The 21,629-nt window shown below is 47.7% G+C and overlaps 1 protein-coding gene across 1 annotated transcript in view; it reads right to left on the bottom strand.

The window, feature by feature from the left end:
• COL22A1 (collagen type XXII alpha 1 chain) overlaps nucleotides 1-21,629 on the bottom strand; it is a 209,404-nt gene that overhangs the window by 85,912 nt on the left and 101,863 nt on the right. Inside the window, exons 18-22 of the mRNA XM_059474675.1 lie at nucleotides 20,428-20,481; nucleotides 7,653-7,688; nucleotides 6,167-6,196; nucleotides 5,220-5,273; nucleotides 4,264-4,317 (exon numbers count right to left, since the gene is read on the bottom strand). Coding sequence (XP_059330658.1) covers nucleotides 4,264-4,317; nucleotides 5,220-5,273; nucleotides 6,167-6,196; nucleotides 7,653-7,688; nucleotides 20,428-20,481 — 228 coding nt within the window. The remainder of the gene's footprint in view (nucleotides 1-4,263; nucleotides 4,318-5,219; nucleotides 5,274-6,166; nucleotides 6,197-7,652; nucleotides 7,689-20,427; nucleotides 20,482-21,629) is intronic.

The raw sequence follows: 21,629 nt of genomic DNA on the forward strand, positions 1-21,629 counted from the left end.
CAGGCAAAGTCATCTGAACATTTCAAATACTCACAAATAAATGTGAACACAACCATCTATCAAATTGATATCTTCTATACAGAAGACAGGAAATCAAGGAAAAATGTCATTTCCACTCTGCTGGAGGGGAAATTCTGAAAGGTACCTCAGCCCAAGACTGTTTCCCATCTTGCTGTCCAATAGCCAGAATACACATATGTCTTCTTAGCATGTTCTTCTCTGAGGTTTGGCCCAGGAACACAAGTGGATTTGGTACAAAGTACGCAGAAAACATCTTTAGTTGTGAATGAATATGACTGCTAACATAAATGCCAATTTTCTTCCCCCTGTAACCTGGATGGGATACTAGGATTACCCATTTTATCTGGTCTCTTTATCTCTGCAATACTAGAGAAACCAGAAGAAATCCAGCAACGTTAATCAATGTTTAAGCTCCCTGAAGGCTCCAGCCTTTTGTAGTCTCCATATACGTTAGATAGATAACACAGGTAAATTCTGAAGTGAGAGCATCTCCATAGTTTGAGGATAAAAATACCACCAGGATTGGCCAGATCATGAGTGATTATTGGGGCAGTTGTGGCAAAGTCAAGGGTTACAAGGACTTCTGGACATTGAGAGATTGCACCTTGAGACTGGCTCCTTCCAAAAAGCCTACTTAATTTTCTAGGCAAACTTATTCTCCTCTTTCCTGGATTATTTATCCATTTCACCCAAGAATTACCAGTCAGCTCTCTCCATTCCTTGGATTCTGGGAGCCTAAGGTGGTTCAAATCCAGGGCAGTTCGCACACAGAGAAGTAAGAGTTGAAATAGTGTTGACTTCCAAATTCAAGTTGTGACTGGCCTGAACAGGAAAATCATATGCAACAATCCACTCAGGTGAGAGATGGGTCAAGAATGGAAAGTCAAATACCTGTATTTCTTCCACCATCAAACACAGGAAGAACTCAGCAGCCCTCCACAGATTTGTTAACTTTTAATCTCCCAGGACAGTTGACAGGGACAAACTTTTCCTGCATTGACAAATAATCTGAACACTGCTCCTCTGGGTGGAGAGTGCACCCTGAACCCAGGAGTTCCCACTTTAAACTTTTATTATTACTTATTATTATTATTATTACTTATCTGCCTGACTTATGTACATTGAGTCTTAAACACGGAGAAGTACATTCATGATATGTTACTATATTATAAATGTATTTTCCATTAATTTTATTTTCATAAGTTTATTCTTATTACCCCATGATACTCCAGTATTATTTTTTGGTTTGTACTGATTGTACCTTGAACTTGGACAGAGTTTATCAATGTAATTTTATAAAACTAAGCTGCAGTCCAGCATATCACACTCAAAATGGTCTAAACAGCTCCTACCTCATGACTGCTGCAGGATAAATATTTTCTCTTGGTCTCTTTCTGAAATTTCAATCACTTGAATGAAATTGTAGCATTTAAAAAAGAGGCAGATTCTTGCAATCCAAATTACTGAGTACACTTAAGAGGAACCCTATGTTTAGTCTGTACTGGACACAGATCTGCATGTTTTCCAGGAGCATGTCATAAGCCTGCACCTTTTGTACCTATCAAGAAAAAAAAATTGGTTTTATTTCCAACAAATAGTTCAGTAGATCAGGTATCAAAGACTTAAGAGCAGAACCAAAGCACTTCAATTTTCTTCAATTTGACAGAAGAAAAAGAATCACAGGAAGAGGGAAGAAAACCACAAAACCACCCTAAAAGTGAAAGCAGACTCTCAGAGTTCTTTTTCAGGAAGTTTTAATAAAATCAGGACAGTATTGTCTGTCACTCAGAGGTCTTGCAGGTCACATGAGAATAGCAGAGCATTTTTCTTCACACAGTGTGCTCCTGATGTGAGGGTATCGTTGTCAAAATGCAGACATCAGCTGCCAGACACTTTTTGACTAATAAAATGAACACAACCCAGTTGCTTGCTTCAGGTTGGAATTGTTACCTCCTGCCCCCAGATGGGATCTGTGTAGATCCACCAAGCCCAGTACTTTGATTCATCTCAAGAATTCAGTCATTGAATAATGGCCTTTAATTAAAAAAATATATCTATTCATCTAAGATGCTTGGTGACTAATAAAGACCCTTAGGAGACGTCTAACTAGCTAGACACAACAGAGTCTAGGGAAAAATTTAAAGACAGAACAGATCAAATGACATCTGTAATCAAATGATCATTAACAGGAGCATTTTCTGTCCTGTTGCAAATCCTGACGGATCACTGTCCTTTACCAGCTAATATGCTCTATTAATCTTATTCAAGAAACAATGTTTCACAGCAGGCTTTAAAACCAGGATAACTCCTAACTTACCAATTTAGGGGCAAAGCACTGCAGAGTTATTTGCTAAAATGATATTTTCTAATGTTTAGGAAATTACAAGAAAGCAAGTAAATGCCCTTTTCCACTGAGGCATTGACTAAAGGCTGCTTGCACTATCTTTAGGAAGATTCCTAAAATTAATGTTTACAGCTAAATTTAACAGCACACAATCCAATGGACAGTCTGTAGAAAACCTCTTAGCAAGGTATATATCTTTTTCCCTGTATTGTTGTTTGGTCATCACCCTCCTATGCTCACAGGTTCTCACACAGGCTGATAACAGCCCTGGTGCTGACTCAAAGCACTGCAGGCAAACCCCATGATCTCCTTTAGGGAGTGAACTCCCTATAAAGTCTCTGTGACTACTCAAAAAAGTGGCCCATTAAACAGCAGTACTGAGACCCAAGTGACTGCCTCCAGAAACACTAAGCAGGTATCTCACTTCCACTCTTATTTGTCAACTTTCTTGAGGGCAAACAGGCCCTGAAGAGAGACCTTGACAAATAGACTGGGCAATCACCAATTGGATGGTGGGCAATCACCAATTGTGTGGTGATTGGTGTGAATCCATAGTTCCAGATCCTGCACCTGGGATGGGGCAACCCTGGATGTACAGACAGACTGGGGAATGAGGCTGGAAAGCAGCTGTGGGATGGGACTTGGGGTCCTGGTAAGTAGAAAGTTGGAGTCAGCAGCACCCTGGCAGCCAGGAGGGTCAGCCCTGCCCTCGGGGCATCAGGCGCAACATCACCAGCTGGGCAAGGGAATGGATTGTCCCGCTCTGCTCTGCACTGGAGTGGCCTCACCTTGAGTCCTGGGGGCAGTTTTGGGTTCCACAATATAAGAAACATATAAAGGTATTAGAGAGTGTCCAGAGGAGGGCAACGAGAATGGCCTTGTGAGGAGTGACTGAGGACACTTGGTCTGTTCAGCCTGGAGGAGACTGAGGAGAGACTTCATTGCAGTTACAGCTTCTTTGTGAGGGGAAGAGGAGGGGCAGGTACAGATCTCTTCTCTGTGGTGACCAGTGACAGGACTTGAGGAAACGGCATGAAGCTGAATCGGGGGAGATTTAGGCTGGATATCAGGAAAAGGTTTTCATCAGAGTGTGGCTGAGCACTGGAACAAGCTCCCCAGGTCAGTGATTGCAGCACCAAGCCTGCCAGAGTTCAAGAAGCATTTGAACAATTCCCTCAGGAACATGGTGGGATTCTTGGGGCTCCTTTGTGCAGGGCTGGGATTTGGACTCGATGATCCTGATCGGTGCCTTCCAAATCAGGATGTTCTGATTCTGTGTTGTCTCATGAGATGTTCCTCATATGGACAGTGTCAAGCAAGGAAAAGCAGGTTCAGAGTATGAGTGCAACAATATCAGGTTGACCTTTTAGCAGTACTTAAATATGTGAAGATATAATTCCATGTAAAAAAAAAATCCATGAGTTTTTCATGCATAGGAAAGCTAAGCTCCTGGCAGAGAATGGTACACCAGCTACCATTTTTGGGGATCTTTTTTTTGAGTACAGACCAAACAGGATAGAAAACATTAAGTATTGCAAGAATCTTTACACTCATTTGACTTCTAGGACAACAGAATTTCTCTGAAATTTCAAAGTGACCACATTAGTAGTGGTTCTGCACACTCAGAGTCATATCAAGCAACCCCTCAGCAGTAAGGAGCAGATGTAAATACAGGAGAGCACATGGCAAGAAAGAACCTGCACTGCATTCAATCTGTCAGCTCCAAGAGGTACTGAAAGTTTCTGGACAATGAATAAGGAATATGGGAAAGGATCTGGGACTCAGGATTCTTATATAAGTAGACAAATATATGTAAGGTGGGCGAAAGTAGCAAACCTTATTGAACAAAGCTGTCCCGAGCCTCCTGAGACTCAAATTAAATACAAGAAGCAACTCACCCTTTGACCTGGCAAACCAGGGATTCCAGGCTTGCCTTCCAGACCAGGCTCTCCCTTTAAAATTGAGAAGATTTAGAAAGTTAACAGAATAAGAAAAAACTAGTGAACTATATATGATTTCCTAGCTGTTTTGTGCTACCATTACTGCATGGCTACCTAGACAACTCTTACCTGATGGTTATGTTGTCCTGTGAGCAGAAGAGAATGAGTGAACAAGATAAAGTGACAATGCCCTGATTAAATACAGAGCACACAACTATATTTAAATTACATAATTCAAACTGGATTTACCTAAGCAACACACCTTCACAATGCCATCAATTTTACAGAAGCCAATCAACAGTGAAACACAACAAGCAATTCAAAAGAGAGGAAACACAGAGTGTTTACAAATGAGGCAGCAGTGACAGTCTGAACTGAGACATCCTGCAGAGCTGGGTCATAAAATATAACTAGAATAGGCTGCAATTTAAGTCAGAAGTAAGAATGTTGGCATGTACAAACTGTTGTAAAAATTGTGTTGAAATATAAACACACATACTCAATTCTTAGTTTTCATCCAGAAAGTATTTCAGCCACGACCTTGTGGCATAACACCAACCCCTTTGACAGCAACTACTCCTTGACCTTCATGACATGACAGCTCACAAATTATCAGTCAGTGCCTCTCTGAGATGTGCCCATAAAGCTCTTCAGGACATTAGAAATAGAAAAATTATCAGGTTCTGCATGACAACAGCCTTAAGGCAAAGTCTGCCCGTGTCCTGGTTGTCACTTCCCTGTGTTCAGGCAGGCCATCCACAGCACGACACCTTCTGTCAGCAATGAAGAAAACTGGAGGCTGTGGGCACTACTTAAATATTTTGGAGCCTGAATAATGTATAAGATTTTCATATGCCTCACTCCAGCCTGAGTTTCAGCTTCTGAAATTGCAAGTAGTGAGAGAAACAACTTACTGGAGGTCCAGGAAGTCCAGGGTGGCCTTGTGGTCCTCGTGGCCCAGGCTTTCCCTACAGGAATGTTTGGGGTTTTTTTAATAAAAGTTTTAAAGTATCTTTATGAAAATGAGCATGGGCACATTAGACATGTTGACTGTCTTTACAGGACCTATACCAACACTTTCCCCACAAGTCCTGAAGAACCAGTGCAGAACCAGCTGTTTTTCTCCTTAATCTCTGACTACTCAAATTATCAGCACTCACTAGGCTGCAGACAGACTGATCCACCCACACTCAACAGGCACTTATCCGTATCTGGTTCTCTGTTTTTAACAGGTAGTAACTCTACTGAAGACACTGGGATATCCTGGGTATTCCACTAGAACTCTCTGGGGTGGTGTTTAGTAGTGGAGAACAACAGTTTTTGCATAAGCAGCTCCCACCAGCATTTCCCCCAAGCCTACAGAGATCTGAAGGGCTTTAAAGTATCATTTACATGATGCATACAATTGTATTAAGTAACAGCTAAATGCAAAATACATATCCACCAACAAAAAAAAATAAAATTAAATATATATATATTTTATACATTGGACTAACAGACTGACACAATGGGTATGTCCCCCTATTTGAGTGCCCAGGTTCAGAGACAAACTAGGCAAAAAATAAAATACAGTTTAACATTAATGTTAATACATCCCTGTCCTTACATAATTGCATAGCTGACTCTACAGTTCATATTTCTCATTTATGTACGATTCACATCTGAAAATGGCATTGCCCTTTCTCCTTTCTTCATTATTTTTGCCATTGTAATTAGGAAAATTTATTTCTTGATGTCCTGATAATGCTTCATTCCAGCTTCCCTTTAAAGCACTATTTTACAGCAAAATCTAACCTAACAGGCAACAGAATTACATTAAAATATCCTTGCAATGAAAGAAGAGATTTTGAGTCTTTCTTACTTCCTCTCCTTTTAGGCCTTCAATATGCACCTGCAATGGAAATACAGAGTCATAAAGGATGGAAAGAGTAAATACAAGGCAGAAGGTGCCAGAGGTATCATGGGCCCCCACAGGGTATTTTTCTACCCTTGCTGTTCCTTCAAGTTGCATGATAACTCCTACAGCTCCTCAAATCCTCTTGCAGGCTGGGAGATGCTTTCTATTTAAAGAGCTCAGACTATCACAAGGTTTTCTCTCACCTGTGAAGTGATTTGGGTGGCTGTATAAACAGTAAGAACTTAATTAATTATCTCATTATATAAATAAGTTAGTAAATTCCCCAGATCTTGTTTTATTCCAAATCACAAAGATCTATTGAGTGCAGAAGGAATCACATAACAAGCAGACTGGCTGGGGATATGCTCCATCAGTTAAACTCATTTTCAGATGTTATACACATCTTTTAAAATTTCTTGGTAATTGCTGTCCCATCATTAATATCACATTTGAACAGCATAGCAAAATGTTCTTACCCAAACAGCCAGGTTTTTTTCATAGTTTTCTAATTCCTTTACTTTCTACCACATTCTGAGTAAGGGAAAGCCTGCTGACTTTCCCACAATTACCAGGGAGCCTCTCATTCCTGTCTATAGTTGAAGAGTGCTATTTCCTAATTTTAATCTTTTTTGTTTTGTTTTTTTTTTCAAGGTTAAAGGGATACTACCTAACTGCTTTTTTACCAGCCCATACTGAACTCAGTTCTAGACCTCTCCTCTGCATACTTAGTGGTAAATCTTTCTCCATTCACCCAGAGATAACCTCTTCATACAGACAGTACTAGTCTCTGGACATCCTTACATCCCTGCCGGAGTTGTCTCTGGCATCAGTGAAGGCAGAGGGATGCACAAAGGATGTTAATCTAGTGCCACAATAAAGATAAGCTCCACTCTTCTCTTTTCTGTTTCATTTTTTCATGAGTGCTTTCCTGATTTCAGAACATAAAGTTCTAGCTGTTTTAATATTCCACCAGGACTTTTCCAGATACAAGCTAAGGAAAGATCATTCCCTCTCATCAGAAACTGCCTTTTTCTTCTCCTGCCCCAACTCTTACACTTAGTCCATATCAAAGACACTCAGCTACTCAATACTGAAAGTTCATTTGCTTTTATAACTTGCCCAGGCTCTATGTACAAAGGCCACTTGGAATCAACAACTGTCAGAAACCACACAGTCCTGTCACAGTATTGCTCTGTCTGATGCAATTGAGGCAATGCTTTCCTTCATTGCCTCAAGTCCTGGTCTTCACACTTCACAATCTCCCAGAATTGTGGAAGAGCATCTCCTCATTGGAACCTGTCACATGCCTTCTTCAAAAGTCTTTTCTTTTAAAAACTTCTTTAAAAAAAAGTATTTAAGAACATCTCTCAGTGAGATCCTCCCAACCTGCATTTCTACTTCTCATGCAATAATGCTACAAAGTCTGGGAAAGCTAAAAAAAAATTCTTACTTTAGTGCCAGGCAATCCTGGAAGTCCTGGTTCACCCTGCAGGGAAACAAGAAAGAAATGAAAAAACATACACAGAACACAACATGGCACAATACACAACAGTGCAAAGTAAAAGCAACATCCTGAGCATATTTTCTGATTGTTGTTGTACGTTCTTATTTTCAATAACCATCTCATAATTAATAGATCTGGACATACAATCTCAATTAACTCTCTTTTCTCTGCTCATGCAGAAACTGCTTGTGGTCTGTCTTACTGTGATGTTTTACATACATTTGAATAATATTCAGTGACTTAAAATGAATGATGCATTGGATGCACAATAGCATTAGATTTGTGCTTCAAAAAAATCTTGTATTTGCTCTGTACACTTACCACACAAACAAACTGTTTGATGCTTAGATTCCTAAGACCCCCAAGGAGATGGATATTAAGGAGGTCAAAACACTTTCATTTGTTATCAACCAAAATAACTGCAAAAAAAAGTGAGAAATGGTACCATTTCCTCCAAGTCATTTTATAGAACAATGCACGCCATAGTGGTTGTGGAACACTGGGATGCTACATCCTCTTCCCATGATTTATTGCCATCTAGGTTATCAATTTGTTCCAGTTCATTTTTCTCCAGCAATGTCCACCATTTATTATGCTCCAAGATTGTGCATACAGAAGGTTTATCCTTTACTTTAGGCACAGACTGGTGTTACATTTATCACACAGCTTCTCTCTACACTCTATTTCTTCATTACTCATGTAGGTCTCTGAATGACCCAGCATATATTTCATGTATTTTCTCCTAAGTTCAATTACTCTTTGTTATTTATTCAGAGCATCATAGAATAGGTTGGGTTGGAAGGGATCTTAAAGATAGAATCACTGAAACATTAAGGTTGAAAAGACTTCCAAGGCCATTGAGCTTAACCTTTGACTGAACACCACCATGGCAACAAGACCAGAGCACTGAGTGCCACATCCAGTTGTTCACTGAACACTTCCAGAGATGCTGACTCCACCACCTCCCTGGGCCGAACCTTGCAATGCCTGACAAACCTTTCAGTCAACAAATTCTTTCTGCTTTCCAACTTTAATGTTCCCTGGCATAGCTGGAGGCCATTTTCTCTTGTCCTGTTGCTGTTTGTCTGGGAATAGAGACCAATCCCAACCTGGCTACAGCCGCTTGCCAGGGAGGCTGTAAAGAGCAGTAAGGTCCCCCCTAAGTCATCTTTTCCCCAGAATACACCCATCTCCCACAGCAGCTCTTCATAGGATTTACCCTTTAGACCCTTCATCAACTCCACTGCCCTTCTCTGGCAACAATCTTGGCACCTCAACCCCTTTCTTTTCATAAGGTGCCCAGAACTGAATGAAGATTTCTACCCAGTGTCCAGCACAGAGGGACTGTCACTGCCCTGGTCCTGCTGGCCACTACAGTGCTGACACAGAAGGCCAGGAGGCCACCAGCCTCCTTAGCCACATGGGTACATGCCAGCTCACGGACAGCCTCTGTCAGCCAGAACCTCCAAGGACTTTCCCACTAGGCAGATTTCCAGCCACTCTGCCCCAGCTGTGGCACTGCAGGGGCTTGCTGTGACACAAGGTTGGGACCCAGGCCTGGCTCTTCTGGAAACTCATCCTGCTGGCCTCACACCATCCATCCAGCCTGTGAACATCCCTTCAACAGAGCCTTCTTACCCTCCAGTACATTGACAATCCTACCCAACTTAGTGCCATCACAAATTTACTACTAAGGGTACCCTCAATGCCCTTGTTCACATCAGGACAGACACTGAATGGAACTGGACCCAGGGGACACCACTAGTGACCAGAAACCACCTGAATGTGGCACCATTCACAGCCACTCTCTGTTCCCGGCCATCATGACAGTTCCCCAGCAAAGAGTGCCCCTGCCCAAGCCCAGGGCTGACAGATTTTCCAGGACTCTGCTGTGGGAGATGGAGTCAAAGGCTTTGCTTGAGTCCAGGCACAGTCCATGCACGGCTTTTCCCTCAGCCCTGAGGAGGGTAACTTGCTGCCCAAAAGACATCACGTTGGTCAGGCAGGACCTGCCTTTCCAAACCCACACTGACTGGACCTGATCCCTTGGTTGTCCTATCTGAGCCATGTGATCCCCCTCATGATGACCTGCACCAGAACCATACTGGGCCCTGAGGTCAGGCTGACAGACCTGCAATTCCCTGCATCCTCCCTGTGGCCCTTCTTGGGCATGGATGTCACACTGCCACCTCCAGTCAAGTGGGACCCTGGTGACTGCTCAGTATTGATAATAAAGGATAGAGAGCAGCTTAGGGACCTCATCTGCAGCTCCCTGAGCCCCCTTGGGAGACTCCCAGCCAGCCCCGACAGACTTGTCGGTGTCTCAGTGGCTCTACAGGTCACTAATAACTTCCTGCAGAATTGCAGGGGTCTGGTCAGCTCCCTGTCCCTCGTCTGCTGGCTCAGGGGGCTGCTTGTCTTTGGCATAAACAGTCTGCTATTGAAGGTTGAGACAAAGAAGGCATTAGGTAGGTAAAACTTTTCCTCATCCTCTGTGAACATATTCCCCTCTGCATCAAATAAAGAATTTTTCTTGGCTTGTTTGGGTCAGTTTAAATAATGAAGGAGGCTGCAATTTGAGGCCATGGGAAAACCCTCTTTAAGTTAGGGTGAGCAGCAGCTCCCACCCATGATCCTCCAGTTCAGCTATTCAAATTACTACTAGAAAGGCCTACGTTCCCTGTGTTGTCATTGGATAATTTTTGCTGCATTAATTGTAATATTCCAAATCACTCTTTCCTGTTGGATCCTTTGCTCAGACCCCGCCCTAATCCCACCCCTTTCTGAAATGTATAAGTGTCTCAGCAGACTCCAGACCCTGGCTTTTTCTGGTTCATTCCTTGTGCTATGGATGCTGTTAAGTTTGTTGTTTTGCTGTTACATTAAAGTTGCTTTTCCAAATAAGTGGCCAAAGCAGTCTCTCTCATCAAAGTTGCCAGGGCTGGTTCTCAGGGAAGCCACTGGTCAAACATCAGGGCTAGGACCAGAAGGCTTAATTGGCCCTCCGGTGTTGTTGATCTTTGTAGACAGACATTTTTCTTGTCTTTTACAGTAGTGGCCAGATGAAGTGCTACTGGAGCTTTTGCCTTCCTGATTATCTTTCTACATGAGGTGGGGCCAAGGGTTGGAACACATGGTGGGCTGGGTGGGAAAAGCAGTTTGGCAGGGCACAGGGCTTCTCTGGGGATGTTTGGAGGACAAACTCGGGGGGGAGACAAAGGAGTGCTGCAAATCACTGGGACACAAACAAGTGTAGTCAAAGTAGAGGGGCAAAGGCCTAAGAAAGCGACATCTCGATGGAAACCCCCAGGCCTCTGAGACAAGGGGCAGCCGTGTGCACCAGGCCTTTGTGACTCGTGGTTCCATCGTGCCCAGAGGCCATTGTGACACAGGTCCATGTGGAGATGCAGAGGACTTTTATAGGGCCAAACCCCTCGTTGTCACTCTCAGGAGAGCAGCTCTCTGAGGAGGCAGCAGTTCTCTCACGAGGCAGCAGCTCCTCAGGAGGAAGCAGCTCTCCCGGGTGCCCTTGGCCAGTGTTCGTCAGAGCACAGCCAAGATGTCAAAGAGACAGGAAGCGAATGCCCACTGCCAGTCCCGTGAGGGGCAGCCGCTGCTGTCCAAGTGGGGACAGGTGAGGGACGGGAATGGAGGGAAAGGCTGCAGTGGGACCTGGGGGAGGGCTGGGGGCAGAGAGCAGCAGCCAGGCCTGGCTCCAGGCCTTGCTCTGGGGAGGAGCCGGTGCCAGGATGGCCTGGGTGAGGGAATGGCCCAGAGACAGCGAGCACAGCTGGGAACCCAGCCTGGCCTGGCTGCCATGGTTAGCGCTGCCCTTAGGGCCAGGGCTGAGTTTGCAACTATGTTGATGGAGACAGCTGCCTCCATCAACCACCTCCTCCTGCTTCTCACAGGTGACTCACAGGCAGCCACAAGCAGCTCTGCAGGTCAGCTGGACAACCATCACGCCCCTCCACGGGGACAAACTGCTCCCCAGACCAGTCACCTCAGGGAGCCTCCCAGGACATTACACACAGGAGAGCAGTCTGGAAAGAGGGCACTCAGTGCCCCTCAGTGGCACAGTCACACGGCCACCAAGATTGTCCGTGTCAGACTTGCCGCCTCTCCACGGCCCTCCATTGACTGGGTCACCTCCGTTCCAAGAGCACATGCCAAGAGCAGCCTCAGCACGTATCAAGCTGCCAGCAGCCCCAGCAGCCTCTGGGTCTTCTCCCAGAGGCAGAGCATGTTGCACAGGCCCTGCAGGCAGTACCCACCGAGACCTAGTGCCACCTTCTCCATGGGGAACTCGGGCTGCTTATGGGGCCTGGGAAACACCGTCCCCAGACAGCTCAGCTGAAAGGCTCTGGCAAGGGTCACCAGCAAGGCAGGGCCATCGCCTGCCACCCCCGCGACGGGCAGGTGGCACGCTGCTCTGCACAGGGACCCAGCCTGCCTGGAACCATCTGGAGCACACCGAGATGGAGGAGCTCACTGAGGTGCAGGAAGAGCAGAGTGGCAATTCAGAGGCCTTGCCCCATGCCTGTGTGAAGACAGGTCCACCAAATCCACCTGGACCCAGGAGCATTCATATGTCTGCCAAAACGCAAATGCAGAGTCCCAGGTGATGCCCAGTGCTCTTGGCTTGACCAAAGATGCCACAGAAGAGACTGGAAACTCTTCTGAGCTCCTGTCTCCTGTCGAGTTGGCAGAGCAGCAGTCTGTTTGCAGCCCTGGGACAGTTTTGCAAAAGAGCCAGAGGAAAAGTGGGAGGAGGAAGAACTCCCAGAAACAGAGGCTGCAGGAGACAGGGACAGCAATCCTCAGAGCACATCCCTTGCCTTCTTGAAAGAGAAAGAGGAAGAGGCAGGAGCTTCTGCCGTGGACAAAGATCCCTGGGACAAGTGGCACAATGGGCTTTTGCCTGAGGAATGCTCAGACTTCTCAGCTTCTCCCTCATCTGGAAGCCCCTGTGATGACAGGGAAACTCATCAGCTGCCCGAGCAAACTGCACGTGGCAAACTGCTGTGCACGGGGCCTGAGGATGCTTCAAAGCATCTTCTGAATGTCGAGGCAGAGGAGCTGGAGAAGTTGGAGGAAGACATCCTCTCCTCCCTGGATGCAGAAAGTCCCTCGGGCCAGCATAGCTTTTGCAGCTGGACCATAGACTCTACAAGAGAGACTGAAAACAACACACAGCTCGTGCCTCCCAACCTGTTTGAAGAGATGTGGTCTCTCTCTAACAACAATGCGCTGTCCAGGGACACTCGGCCAGACCAGCTGCTGGCAAAGTGGAAGGAAGAAGAGCTCCTTGACAGAGGCAGTGCAGGAGAGGGGACAGTGAGCCAGAGAGCGAGTTGTCCCTCCCACTGCAAGAGGGAGGAACAGACACAGCAGCTTCTCCCCTGGACAGTGATCCCTGTGACGAGGGGCACAGTGAGCATCTTCCTACGCCACTTGCCAAGGACACAAATATGTCTGTGGTTTGTGTCTTGACTGCCGATCCCTCGGACGAGGCTGACAAAGCAGGCACAGAGGCTGGGCGTGCCCACGCCGCCCCTCTCCAGGAAAAGCCCTGCGGGGATGAGCCGCCAGCAGGAGCTTGCCCGGTGCCTGCCCAGCCCCTGGCACGCAGCGTTCCTGCTTGCCCCGCTGGCAGCGCAGCCGTCCCGCAGCCCCCGGCCCCACAGCCATGGCCAAGAGGGCCCAGCGGGCTCTGTGCCGCCTTTTCTCCTTCAGCTGCCTCAGGGGGCAGCCGGAGGAGTGAGCCCGGGGCAGCAGCAGGCGGATTCTCATGATGAGTACTCACCCTTAGGCAACCACTTGCCAAATTAGGTTCTGCCTCCAGTCCAAGTCCCTCAGCCCCAGGACAGCAGCAAGGCAGTCTGGTCGAGGAGAGCCGGCTGAGGAAGGATGGAAGCGCTGTCTTGTAGAATCAATCCACAGAAGTTGTTTTTAGGGCTGAGGGTGCATCCCCACCCTGGTCCCAACCCTGCATTCGGAGCTGAGAAATGCTCCATGGGCCTCAGTATTGCAGGCAAAGGTAAGCACTGCCATTCTCCTTTTACATGGCAAATAGGAAAACACCTCCCTTGGATGCCCACATCAAGGACTGGAGAAAGGTGTGTACTCTGAAAGAACGACCTGGAGCCCTCATCTCCACAAGAACCACAGAGACCTCCAGCCTGGACATGCACATGGTAAGGAAAGACTGACATGATGCTGCTGGAACCAAGAATCTTGGACTGTCTTTTGCTCCATCTTTGTCCCATCCCCTCTGCTCCCACTTTCCTTCTCAACCTCTTTTTTATTCCTTTCTATCTCTCTTCCTCCCATTTATTGTTAAATAAAATCTCTGCTGTGAACTTTGGTCAATAGATGGTCTCACTGGCACCTTCATTCAAACATAAGGATATTTCCCTAATTGCATCTCAAAAAGGGCACACACCTGCACACAGCATTTGAGATGTGGCCTCCCCAGTGCCCAGCACAGAGGGACAATCATTGCCTTGTTCCTGCTGGCCACACTAGTGCTGACAAAGAATTCCAGGAGACCACCGGGCTTCCTGTCCACCTGGGAACTTGCCAGCTGAAGTCCAGCTGCTGTCAGCCAGTATCCCCAGGGACTCTCCTGCTGGGCAGATTTCCAGTGACTCTCTCTCCAGCCTGGGGCACTGCAGGGGCTTTTGGGACATGAAGGCAGCACCCAGGCCTGGCTCTTCTGGAAACTCAGCATCACACCATCTATCCAGCCTATCCACATCCCTGCCAGAAAGCCTTCCTACCCTTCAGCATGTTGACACTCCCACCCAGCTTGGTAGTGTCACAAATTTAATACTGAGGGTACCCCCAATGTCCCTGTCTACATCCACAGGACAGACACTGAACAGGACTGGGCCCAGGGACACCTTAGTGACTGTACACAAACTCAATGCAGCTCCATTCACAGCCACTCTGGACACGGCCATCCTGACAGCTTCTAAGCAATCAAAGAGTGCCCCTGCCCAAGCCCTGGGACGATGGCTTTTCCTGTGCTGTGGGAGATGGGGTCAAAGGCTTTGCTTGAGTCCAGGCACAGTCCATGCACGGCTTTTCCTTCAGCCCTGAGGAGGGCCACTTGCTGCTCAAAGGACATCACGTTGCTTGGGCAGGACCTGCCTTTCCAAACCCACACTGACTGGACCTGATCCCTTGGTTGTCCTCTCTGAGCCATGTGATCCCCCTCATGATGACCTGCACCAGAACCATACTGGGCCCTGAGGTCAGGCTGACAGACCTGCAATTCCCTGCATCCTTCCTGTGGCCCTTTTTGGGCATGGATGTCACACTGCCACCTCCAGTCAAGTGGGACCCTGGTGACTGCTCAGTATTGATAATAAAGGATAGAGAGCAGCTTAGGGACCTCATCTGCAGCTCCCTGAGCCCCCTTGGGAGACTCCCAGCCAGCCCCGACAGACTTGTCGGTGTCTCAGTGGCTCTACAGGTCACTAATAACTTCCTGCAGAATTGCAGGGGTCTGGTCAGCTCCCTGTCCCTCGTCTGCTGGCTCAGGGGGCTGCTTGTCTTTGGCATAAACAGTCTGCTATTGAAGGTTGAGACAAAGAAGGCATTAGGTAGGTAAAACTTTTCCTCATCCTCTGTGAACATATTCCCCTCTGCATCAAATAAAGAATTTTTCTTGGCTTGTTTGGGTCAGTTTAAATAATGAAGGAGGCTGCAATTTGAGGCCATGGGAAAACCCTCTTTAAGTTAGGGTGAGCAGCAGCTCCCACCCATGATCCTCCAGTTCAGCTATTCAAATTACTACTAGAAAGGCCTACGTTCCCTGTGTTGTCATTGGATAATTTTTGCTGCATTAATTGTAATATTCCAAATCACTCTTTCCTGTTGGATCCTTTGCTCAGACCCCGCCCTAATCCCACCCCTTTCTGAAATGTATAAGTGTCTCAGCAGACTCCAGACCCTGGCTTTTTCTGGTTCATTCCTTGTGCTATGGATGCTGTTAAGTTTGTTGTTTTGCTGTTACATTAAAGTTGCTTTTCCAAATAAGTGGCCAAAGCAGTCTCTCTCATCAAAGTTGCCAGGGCTGGTTCTCAGGGAAGCCACTGGTCAAACATCAGGGCTAGGACCAGAAGGCTTAATTGGCCCTCCGGTGTTGTTGATCTTTGTAGACAGACATTTTTCTTGTCTTTTACAGTAGTGGCCAGATGAAGTGCTACTGGAGCTTTTGCCTTCCTGATTATCTTTCTACATGAGGTGGGGCCAAGGGTTGGAACACATGGTGGGCTGGGTGGGAAAAGCAGTTTGGCAGGGCACAGGGCTTCTCTGGGGATGTTTGGAGGACAAACTCGGGGGGGAGACAAAGGAGTGCTGCAAATCACTGGGACACAAACAAGTGTAGTCAAAGTAGAGGGGCAAAGGCCTAAGAAAGCGACATCTCGATGGAAACCCCCAGGCCTCTGAGACAAGGGGCAGCCGTGTGCACCAGGCCTTTGTGACTCGTGGTTCCATCGTGCCCAGAGGCCATTGTGACACAGGTCCATGTGGAGATGCAGAGGACTTTTATAGGGCCAAACCCCTCATTGTCACTCTCAGGAGAGCAGCTCTCTGAGGAGGCAGCAGTTCTCTCACGAGGCAGCAGCTCCTCAGGAGGAAGCAGCTCTCCTGGGTGCCCTTGGCCAGTGTTCGTCAGAGCACAGCCAAGATGTCAAAGAGACAGGAAGCGAATGCCCACTGCCAGTCGCGTGAGGGGCAGCCGCTGTGGCGACAAGTGAGGGACGGGAATGGAGGGAAGGCTGCAGTGGGACCTGGGGGAGGGCTGGGGGCAGAGAGCAGCAGCCAGGCCTGGCTCCAGGCCTTGCTCTGGGGAGGAGCCGGTGCCAGGATGGCCTGGGTGAGGGAATGGCCCAGAGACAGCGAGCACAGCTGGGAACCCAGCCTGGCCTGGCTGCCATGGTCAGCGCTGCCCTTAGGGCCAGGGCTGAGTTTGCAACTATGTTGATGGAGACAGCTGCCTCCATCAACCACCTCCTCCTGCTTCTCACAGGTGACTCACAGGCAGCCACAAGCAGCTCTGCAGGTCAGCTGGACAACCATCACGCCCCTCCACGGGGACAAACTGCTCCCCAGACCAGTCACCTCAGGGAGCCTCCCAGGACATTACACACAGGAGAGCAGTCTGGAAAGAGGGCACTCAGTGCCCCTCAGTGGCACAGTCACACAGCCACCAAGATTGTCCGTGTCAGACTTGCCGCCTCTCCACGGCCCTCCATTGACTGGGTCACCTCCGTTCCAAGAGCACATGCCAAGAGCAGCCTCAGCACGTATCAAGCTGCCAGCAGCCCCAGCAGCCTCTGGGTCTTCTCCCAGAGGCAGAGCATGTTGCACAGGCCCTGCAGGCAGTACCCACCGAGACCTAGTGCCACCTTCTCCATGGGGAACTCGGGCTGCTTATGGGGCCTGGGAAACACCGTCCCCAGACAGCCCAGCTGAAAGGCTCTGGCAAGGGTCACCAGCAAGGCAGGGCCATCGCCTGCCACCCCCGCGACGGGCAGGTGGCACGCTGCTCTGCACAGGGACCCAGCCTGCCTGGAACCATCTGGAGCACACCGAGATGGAGGAGCTCACTGAGGTGCAGGAAGAGCAGAGTGGCAATTCAGAGGCCTTGCCCCATGCCTGTGTGAAGACAGGTCCACCAAATCCACCTGGACCCAGGAGCATTCATATGTCTGCCAAAACGCAAATGCAGAGTCCCAGGTGATGCCCAGTGCTCTTGGCTTGACCAAAGATGCCACAGAAGAGACTGGAAACTCTTCTGAGCTCCTGTCTCCTGTCGAGTTGGCAGAGCAGCAGTCTGTCTCTGAAGACTTGCAGCCCTGGGACAGTTTTGCAAAAGAGCCAGAGGAAAAGTGGGAGGAGGAAGAACTCCCAGAAACAGAGGCTGCAGGAGACAGGGACAGCAATCTGCAGTGCACATGCCCTCTCTAAATAGAAAGAGGGAGAGGCCGGAGCTTTTGCTCACACCAGTGCCTGAGGAAATGCTCAGACTTCTCAGCTTCTCCCTCATCTGGAAGCCCCTGTGATGACAGGGAAACTCATCAGCTGCCCGAGCAAACTGCACATGGCAAACTGCTGTGCACGGGGCCTGAGGATGCTTCAAAGCATCTTCTGAATGTCGAGGCAGAGGAGCTGGAGAAGTTGGAGGAAGACATCCTCTCCTCCCTGGATGCAGAAAGTCCCTCGGGCCAGCATAGCTTTTGCAGCTGGACCATAGACTCTACAAGAGAGACTGAAAACAACACACAGCTCGTGCCTCCCAACCTGTTTGAAGAGATGTGGTCTCTCTCTAACAACAATGCGCTGTCCAGGGACACTCGGCCAGACCAGCTGCTGGCAAAGTGGAAGGAAGAAGAGCTCCTTGACAGAGGCAGTGCAGGAGAGGGGACAGTGAGCCAGAGAGCGAGTTGTCCCTCCCACTGCAAGAGGGAGGAACAGACACAGCAGCTTCTCCCCTGGACAGTGATCCCTGTGACGAGGGGCACAGTGAGCATCTTCCTACGCCACTTGCCAAGGACACAAATATGTCTGTGGTTTGTGTCTTGACTGCCGATCCCTCGGACGAGGCTGACAAAGCAGGCACAGAGGCTGGGCGTGCCCACGCCGCCCCTCTCCAGGAAAAGCCCTGCGGGGATGAGCCGCCAGCAGGAGCTTGCCCGGTGCCTGCCCAGCCCCTGGCACGCAGCGTTCCTGCTTGCCCCGCTGGCAGCGCAGCCGTCCCACACCCCCCAGTCCCACGGCCATGGCGCTCCATGGCCAAGAGGGCCCGGCGGGCTCTGTGCCGCCTTTTCTCCTTCAGCTGCCTCAGGGGGCAGCCGGAGGAGTGAGCCCGGGGCCAGCAGCAGGCGGATTCCCATGATGAGTACTCACCCTTAGGCAACCACTTGCTAAGTTAGCTCCTGCCAGCCCCAGCCCGGCATCCATAAGAAATTAGCAAGGCAACATGGTCAGAGAGAGCCGGCTGAGGAAGGCACTGCCTAGTAAAATCCGACTCAGGTTGACTTTAGGCCCAGTCTACCTTGGCGGGGTTGCATCCCCACCCTGCTCCCAAGGCTGCATTCAGAGCTGAGAAATGCACTGTGGGCCTCAGCATTGCAGGCAAAGGAAGACGTCCTCCTTTCACATGGCAAATAGGAAAACACCTCCCTGGATACCCACAACAAGGACTGGAGACAGGTGTGAACCCTCCACAAGAACCATGGAGACCCCAAGCACATGGTAAGGAAAGACTGACATAACACCACTGGAACCAAGTATCTTCTTGGACTGTCTTCTGCTTCATCTCTCTCCTAACCCCCTCTGCCTCCACTTCCCTTCTCACCCTCCTCTTCTGTATTCCTTTCTACCTCTCTTCCTCCCCTTTCTTTTTAAATAAAATCCCTGTTGTTAACTTTGGTAGATGGTCCCATTGGCTCCTTAATTTGGGCTCACTAATCTCAGTCTCAGCAGGGCCACACATCTGCACACAGCACTTGAAGTGTGGCCTCCCCAGTGCCCAGCACACACGTACAGTCATCACCCTGGTCCTGCTGGCCACTGCTGGCCACACCAGTGCTGACACAGAATTCCTGGAGACCACTGGCCTTCTTGCCCATCTAGGGACTTGCCAGCTCATGTTTGGCCACTGTCAGCCAGCACTCCCAGGGCCTTTCCAACTGGGCAGCTTTCCAGCCACTCTGCCGCAGCCTGGGGCACTGCAGGACTTTGTTGTGGCCAAAGTGACAACCCAGAACTTTGCTTTGTTGATCCTGATACCATTGGCCTTGGCCCATCAATCCAAAATATCTGGTTCCACCCCTATGCTTCAAGCAGACATGCCACCCAGTAGATCAGGTTGCCCAGGCTCCCATCCAAACAGCCCTATTCCAAAAAGAGCTCATGTTACGTGAGAAGTAGTGAAAAGATACACACCAGCCCCTCTGAAAATATCAGACCAAGGAGACAAACATTTTCTGGAAGCACCAGTTGCAGCTGGTTCAGAAATATGAATGAAGTGATCAAGACTGGATCAGTACTGCAGGAATAAAATAGTGGGAATTGCTTCCAATCTCTGCATTCTTGGGATAAGGGTCACTGACTTAATCCAGAGGAGAAAAAGAGAAAGAAATCCAGAACTGGCCATGCCTTTCCAGTCCTGGGTCGGAAATACCAAAACCACAGCATCATCTCTAACAGAGAGGGAAACATAAGGCTGCCCTGAATTTTTGAACAACTCTGAAAAATAACAAGGTCAAAATTGCTGTTGAGAGAAGTGAATAATTACTTTGCATGTAGGAGGCTCAGAGGCATTTTGTTGTCACTTTCTGAGTCAATTCCACATCTCCTGTGTGAGAAAAACAGTTTCTACACAAACATATTGACATTTCTACCCACATTTCTTAGATGAGGAAGATTCCTGACCCACACTACAGTCTATTTCCTTCTATTCTCACTATCAGCATTAAACTAAGAGCAGAGGGGTCATAAACAGATACATTTTAACACTCACACCCATTTCAGACTGAAGCCATGTCAGAAAAGTGAAATATTTAAATATATATAAACTTTTGTTATATAAAAATGAGATAAATATTAGTCCAACAGCCCTGATATTTCCAGCACTGAGGGCCCCAGGAAGAATTAACAAATGTGTTTCTAAATCCACTTTATGCATCCCATCCCAACTTACCTTGTCTCCTTTGGTCCCACTAGCACCAGGAGGGCCAGGGCTGCCAGGAGGGCCCTATAAAGAGGTAAAATTGAGAGAAAAGTCTTTGTTTCTAAAGTGCAGGAGAAACATAAGGCTGCAGGTATTGGCAGCACAAACAGTGATGTCCTATTGCACTGGGCAGGAACTAACAGAACACATGAGCCTGCTTTGACTCTGCTGCACAGAGAGAGGAAAGAGAATAAGAATGGAGATGCCACAGCAGCCACAATAACACCAATCCAATTTCAGCTGGTTCAGAAGAATTGCAGTTCAGTGAGTATATCAGTGTCAAACACAAAATTTAGTATAAAATTCAGGCATGAAGATTTACCCCCTTCTAAGTTGCTAGACATGAAAAAGGAAGAAATGCTTCAGAAAACCCAATTTCTGTAATAGGGTTTCACTTGGAGAAATTGTTCCTTTGAAGTACTAAACAAAAAGGATCCATTTTGACATCCCTCTGCATTTTCCTACTTCCTATACTTACATTTGCTGCAAGTATAAACCAGTTCTTTATCCATCTGTAACACCGGAAAACATTTCCATCTTGCAAGGATAGTGATAAACACTAACTAGATACACACTTCTTGGCACAAGGCAAACTGCAGCTGAGGAACAGAGCAGGATGCACATGCTGCACCCTGGAGGTATCAGGCTCAAGGGTGGCAGTGATTACTGCATGGCTTTTGGCAAATCACTTCTGTCCTCTGCTTCCTATTTTGTCCTTTGCTATTTGGACCAGAAGGTCCTTGGAAGAAAAGGATGCTTCTCATTAGGTATCATTCCCTGGGTAATGAAAACAGTCTTGTGGAATCTACAGATAGTGGTTTTAGACAAAGCAGTGTGTGTCTGATCAGCAGAAATGTACTGATCTTCTAGGCCATTTTCTGTTTTCTTTTTGTTCTAAAAATATAAATAGTTCCGAGCAATTTTTTTATTGAAAACAAACCCAATATATTAAATCCAATTCTCTTCCTTTCCTGTTGTGGGCTTAAACAACTGAATTCTTCTGAGTGCTTTCTTATGTATTTAATGAAAATTACGACAAACATTTAGACTGTCATGTTTAAAGAACTGGCATTTCCTGTGAGTGTAAGTTGCATTCTAGTTTAATTCTAAAAGCAAACAAACAAAAAAAAGAAAACTGTACCAAAGATCCTCAGAACAGGGACATGATTGGG

Source organism: Ammospiza nelsoni, chromosome 1, assembly GCF_027579445.1.
Source record: "Ammospiza nelsoni isolate bAmmNel1 chromosome 1, bAmmNel1.pri, whole genome shotgun sequence".
Taxonomy (NCBI): domain Eukaryota; kingdom Metazoa; phylum Chordata; class Aves; order Passeriformes; family Passerellidae; genus Ammospiza; species Ammospiza nelsoni.